The sequence below is a fragment of the Spinacia oleracea genome, chromosome 3, assembly GCF_020520425.1.
Source record: "Spinacia oleracea cultivar Varoflay chromosome 3, BTI_SOV_V1, whole genome shotgun sequence".
Lineage (NCBI taxonomy): Eukaryota > Viridiplantae > Streptophyta > Magnoliopsida > Caryophyllales > Amaranthaceae > Spinacia > Spinacia oleracea.
The window spans coordinates 159,399,529-159,405,900 of record NC_079489.1 but is presented as its reverse complement, the minus strand read 5'-3'; the positions used below and the strand labels follow the sequence as shown (position 1 = coordinate 159,405,900).

Sequence of the window (6,372 nt, the reverse complement as noted above, 5' to 3'; positions counted from 1 at the left end):
CTTGAATGATTGGGGTGAATAAAATAATGCTTCCTCTCTTTCACGAGTAAACAAATATTTTGATTTTTACATTATTCACACTATTTTTTTTGACCCCTATTGTGACGAGAAAAAAAATATGGTTCTTTAGATTTTTATTACACTTTAATCGACAAATAATTTTAGAAATTGAGTTGAATTTGTTAAAATAGTATGAAGTATATGCTTTATAAGTGGAATAATAAACTTCTTTTAAAAAAAAATAGATGTTGATGATTAGAGATAATGATTGAATGTGCATTTGTAAAATAGTACTTCTACTATCTCAACAACATTGACAAAAGTGATTTAAAAACGTATACACTAAGAAAGAAAAGAGAAAATGTATAATTAAATAGTGTGAAAAGATTTTAAATATGGAAATAATGGCTGACATAATTGTGTGGTGATAGAAGATAAAAGGTAAATACAAGCAGGAATAGGTTAATTTTTTTATTTTTTTTTTGAAGGTGGTTAAATTATTTAATAGGGCGAAATAAGTAAATTTTTCTTTTTAAAAGTAAGATGAAGGAACCTCCTGCACTGGTACCTCGCACAGGTATTTCCAGCCAGCTTTGCAGGTCAGACTCATTAAAAGTAAGGGCGAAATAAGTAATATGAGCCATTTTTAACAAGCAACTGAAGTATAAAAATAATCAAATAACATATTATTAACTTCATTTCATTCTATTCTTATTGTTTATTGCCATTTATTTTTTTTATATATGTAGCCTAATGCCCTAATCCTATACGAGTAAATTGTTGAGTTTCAAGAAGAAGGAAAAAAAAAAAAAAAAGCAAGTTGTGGTGTGGGGGTGTAGCATGAAGTGACTATAGTGTGACACGCGTCCGTTAGACATTAGAAAAAGGGAAAGGTAAATAACAAACACGTGTCAAGTTGAAGACAAAGTAGGATGATCAACCACGTGTCCAATAACCCCCCCGTCTCCAAGGCGCAGCGTATTATACATTTCTGTGTCGTCATCATTGCATAATTCACTCTATTAACAACCATCGTACGGTCTATATTTGTTCTTTAATGGAATAATCTTGCTTCTTAAGGACAACAAGCTGTCGAGCTACTTGTGGTCTATTTTAAGGTGCCTTTTTTATATATATTTTTAAGCTTATTTCATAATATTATATTCTACTCCGTACTTTCTTATTTTATAAACTAGCTTTTGAGCACGTTTATAGAACGGGCGGTTGTGCAGTGGTTGTTCAAATGTCTTTTAAAGTTTTAGTTAGTGAGTACTTCTGATTTGTGGTAATATATGAATTAAATAGAGGTATAATTTGAAGGTTGGAAAAATATAAAAATTATATGTTAAATAAATATTGGATGTTAAAGGGTGGAGTGGAAGAGACTAATGAGTATATTAGACTATTAATAACTTTATGTTGAATAAGGAAAATGGGGTGGAAGGGACATTAGAAGTTGTAAATCATATAAACAATAAAGAAAATTTGGAAAAAAAAAACAAAAAAACAAAATGATGGATAAAAGAAGAGATACTACTAGGTATAGATAGATTCTGTTTTATTGACCTGATTTAATTTGATCATGATCTGAATATTTTAAAAAAAAAAAATTATTTTTCCTGATCTGATCTAATTTCTACCGGCTAGGCAATTCTCATTTGACAAAGTGTAATGACTCATGAGATGATTAAGATTCCCGACATTTCCAAAATCCACGTGTTGAAACACATCTCTAATTTGATTTGCTTTTCTCACGCAACTTGTGTATGCGACAAATTCAGTCACTTAGGTGGATCAAATATTAAAAATTCGTGATGGGTCATATTCGTGTTGTTGGTAGAAGGAATTGTTGTATTTAACCAGGCCCATATGGATCGGGCTCAACAGGCCGTACAATCCATGAACATTTTCACATAGGCAAGTAAACAAACTAAAATTATAAGAGTGAATAGGCAAGTAAATGCGAACAAGAAGGCTGAAATAATAAGATTTCACATAAGACCAAACTCAGACAAATGCCCATCAATGTTTTCTACCTATCCTCTGAAAAAATATTGTTGTCAAAATATTGATGATGATAATAACAATTAACTCTTCTAGCTTTTTTTTTCCCTTCCCACAAACTCCTCAAGAATTTGAGAATCAACACAAGATTCGTCCTACTTACTACAAAACTCTCTTGGAAAGATGACTACTACTACTACTACTACTACTTGGATGGTGGCCCTTGACGAGAGCCTCTTCCGGCACCATTCTGGTAAACGTTTCCATCTCCGTTGTTACGGTTGTTGCCTCGACTAGGAACTTCCCCATTGCGCTGCTTCTCATTGTTGTTGTTTCTTACATAGTTGTTACGACCACCACCACCATTTGAATAGTTGCTGCTACGTCCCTTGAAACTATCATTATTCCTGTATCCATTTCTTCCAGCGGGGTACATGCTCACACCATTGATAACTGCACGCACATACAATCACACTATTAACATTTTAAATGACAACCAATTCTCATTATGTGCCTGCTTGTTACTCACAACTCATCAATTCCAGTTGCCGGATCATGTATGTATTCTTACCATATCAAGATAAATTACCATTGATGAAAAGAGGAAATCAATAACATATAGATACAATGGAACCATAAAAACGAATACTTGAACATCAAAGAGAAAGCAAACAAATAGACTGTAAACAAACCAACATAGATTAACTTCAATTATCAGAATTATAATATGTAGAAATAAGAAGAAAGGCAAATTACAAAAAGAAAGAACGAATATATGTTTACCTTTAGTAGGTGTTTTTTTCTTTTGTATGAAAGCTTTGTTCTCACCAATAATAATGTGGCCACACTGAAAAATTAACATCAACACATCAGATACGACCAATGTAAAATCGAGAAATATCTGTAGCTGCTAATAGCAGACGTACAAATTCAACATCAAATAAAGAAAACAGAGAGGATCCACACAGTTCGGCTGGAGGGCTTCAAAAGATAGAATTGCACCAGAAATATCATCCATATATAAAGATACCAAGGCGAAAGTTCCTATATCTACGAGGTAAGTATGACAAACAGATAACTTGTAACATCCCATAAAACAACTGGCTTCCCTCAATAAAGGGCAGCCCCCCACAAAGTATATGTCATGGTATCCCACCAAACCCCCGAGCAAAGGGAAAACAAATCTAGGGTTTCATTTCCTGGGATTATATTAGATCAGCAGGGGTAAACAAGCTGGTGAAATAGCATACAGCTTATATCCAATCCATCCCTGCAGTCAATACCAGAAGAAACTACCCGGCTACTTTTATTATTCCAAGTTGCTATCCGATAGCTAGTTCTTGAGTGAATACTCCAATAAGATAATTACATACAAGCAAAGAGAGGCAGCGCAACAAACAAACAAAAAAAAAACAAGAACAAGCAGAATCAAGACTAGAAAACATACATCTATTGCATTCTGTTTTCCAGTAGCATCTTCATATTCAACAAATCCAAAACAAAAGCCCTGTAGCAAGCAGATGCACAAAAGAAAAGAGTCTCATCAATAACGTGATTGAAATTCCTAGATCAAGTACACCTTTAATAAATTAAAAAAAGGTGTTTAAAATGACTTGTTCAAGAAAATACAACATCATGATTATACATACCTTATTTGACCTTACTTGAATGCCATTGTTTTTTATGGCTCCAAACCTTTTAAATTCATTCTCAACTTGAGCAACGGTTGCATCAAGGGGCAAATATCCAATGTATACGGAATGATCTGTTTCTGCACAAGATTCAAGGAAAATAACTAAATAGAAATAAAGATTTCAAATACCCATTATCAAGGGTTAACAAAATCATGAAGGTATATACTTCAACATTTAATTTAAATAATTGATGGTAGTACCTTCAGCTTGAACATCGAAATTACCATTGCTGTCACTGGGAGCGGAAGATTTAGGGACAGCTGTAGACACTGGAGCAGGACGAGTTGGTTGTACAGCAGGAGAGGGGGCCACACTCTTTTGTGATGCCTTCAAATTTGCAGCTTTAGTAGCACTAGCAAGCCTAGGCACGGTTGTCTTAATAGCACCCTCGCTCAGATTCTTCAGCTGATTTTTTTAATGAAAAAGTACAAGCAATGAGCATCACTAAAATAGATCCAACATACACGTGTGCAAACAAAAACTCACAAGTGATGCATATGACTTCTTAGGAGCATCAACATGACCATTCTGCAAGGTCTCAGCCACTGGTTGGACAACATCAGCAGATGCTTGGGGAACAGCCTTTTCGACAGTTGATTTAGGTTCATCCTTAGATATGCTAACTGTTTCTGTCACATCCTCCACAGCTGGTGCATGATTTACAGTAACATCTGAGGCTTTAGTAGTCTCTGTAAGGAAGCACAATATTCAACATTGTAGAAAGTAGAAACATCCTCAGTAAACACAAACAGGTAAAAAGATTATGACAGCAAGAGACGGAGAATATGAAAAAGGTTACCTTCAATGGGAATCACAGGTGCTGCTGGTGCACTTGTATCAACATCCTTCTCCACCACTGAATTTACCTCCGGGGAGCTATCTTCCTCAACAAACCTGAACGTATCATTGAGTACGAAAAATCCTTTGTCTTGAGGAGCTAGAAAGAATGACTCAGTGAAGTTCCTTCTCACGTAGTCCTTTCCAGTCAAACGACCTGTCACTAAGACAATCACCCCATTCATATAAGAAGCTTGTGCATCGGCCGTTAATATCTCTGCTTTGTAATCTTCACAGTCTAAGGAGAGCATAAGCTCCTTAATTCCCTGCAACATAAATTGTATTAGCTCATATTGCATCATTGCTCAATAACAACCTTGAGAAATATACCATCTACAATCACGACACAATAGAACTATTAACCACATGCTTAACAAGGAAAACTCGGGAAAATACTGCAAAAACAACATAACACAAAAGTAGATTTTCTCCATCACCAGCAAACAAACCTACAATGAACTATCTCACGGGATATACTATTAGCCACCTATTAATTTCATACTGGTTGATTGCTGATATAGTGTAAAACATATAAGGAGATCTAATGAGAGACTGACTTACTTCCATTGAAGTCACAGTCGACAATGTTCCATCAGGACCTGGTCGGCTCATTGTGCTTGAATCCTGGTAAAATCGGTAGACAAGCTCCGGATTTTGATGCAAAATTTGGTAAAATTGACCGACAAAGGCATGCCCCACGGTTTCAGCACTTAAATCCGAGGAGCAGACATCCGTTTGAGCAGCCATCTCTGAAACATTCAAAATATACACAATCTATTGTAACACTACATACGGAAAAAACTGAAAACCTACAGCTTTCATAATGAATTAAGGTTGTCAATCAAAACCATATATCATAAAAGTCGTGAATTAACATCAAAAAATAAAAACCAAAAGACCAAGTAATTACTCCCTGATTGACAACACTGATCTTTAGCTCTATAGTAAAGTCAACTGTTTAAGTATGTATATCTAACTGCAAACACAATCCATAAATCTGAATATCTAATGCACTACACGAGAAAAATAAAGGCAATACCAATACAAAGTTGTCAACTTTGTTGTACTTTCAATCCGGAGTACTTCGTTATTTACTCACATATCCAAGAAACTAGCATTGCAAACGATAATCATAAAACAATCACGAAAACCCTAGATCTATAACCTAAAACCCTAGAAAAACCCTAATTTGACCAAAACAACAAAATGAAACAATCAGATGCAGATCACAGTCACATTCGTAAAAATAAAAAGTACAACAATTCAAATTACTACGCAACAATTACTCAAAAAAAGCGTCAAGATTCAAATTCAACAATTTTCAATTACAACGAAACAAATCGAGGCACGAACAATTAAAACGAAAAAAGAACAAATTGAAAAAAAAAAAATTTGAGAAGAGGAAAGAAATATACCTCTTTCCGGGAGATCGGAGAGAGAGAACGAAGCAGATGAGATAGAGAAATGTGGCGCCGAAGGCTAAAACGACGAAATTGAGAGGAGAAGAGAGATTTAAGAGAGAGGTTTTAGAGAGAAGAAGGAATAAAATTAAACAGTAAATGGGGGTGGGGATGATGACTGTATATATGGCGAGAGATTGAGTGAGGGCTAGGGCAATTTCAATATGTGAAGAAAAAAATTGAATAAAATAAAGTAACAAAAAAAAGGGTTAGGTAGATATTTTAATAAGTAAAATAAGTGGAGATCATGTCATTTTAGGGGATGGAGGGTGAGGGTGGGGTGTAAATAGATTATTTAACTAGTATAGTACCCGTGCGATGCACGGTTTACATATTTTAACTTCAAGTGCAAAAGTAAATTAATTTTGAAAAGAAAC

General features: G+C 34.7%; 1 protein-coding gene across 1 annotated transcript; it reads right to left on the bottom strand.

The window, feature by feature from the left end:
• Positions 1 to 1,961: 1,961 nt before the first annotated feature.
• LOC110806173 (nuclear transport factor 2) lies at positions 1,962 to 6,111 on the bottom strand. Its single transcript, XM_022011804.2, has 9 exons — positions 5,951 to 6,111; positions 5,097 to 5,284; positions 4,498 to 4,801; positions 4,185 to 4,387; positions 3,899 to 4,103; positions 3,654 to 3,775; positions 3,452 to 3,511; positions 2,788 to 2,851; positions 1,962 to 2,457 (listed from the first exon to the last, which is right to left on the bottom strand). Exons 2-9 carry the CDS (start codon positions 5,280 to 5,282, stop codon positions 2,210 to 2,212), a joined length of 1,392 nt encoding a protein of 463 aa, XP_021867496.1. The 5' UTR covers positions 5,283 to 5,284; positions 5,951 to 6,111; the 3' UTR covers positions 1,962 to 2,209.
• Between the last annotated feature and the right edge of the window lie 261 nt (positions 6,112 to 6,372).

Coding starts and splice junctions, on each gene's coding strand:
- LOC110806173 (XM_022011804.2), bottom strand. CDS start 5,282: ATGGCTGCTCAAACGGATGTCTGCTCCTCGGATTTAAGTGCTGAAACC. Junction 3,776..3,898: donor TTTCGATGTTCAAGCTGAAG/GTACTACCATCA, acceptor AATCTTGTGCAG/AAACAGATCATTCCGTATAC. Junction 2,458..2,787: donor GAAAAAAACACCTACTAAAG/GTAAACATATAT, acceptor ATGTGCGTGCAG/TTATCAATGGTGTGAGCATG.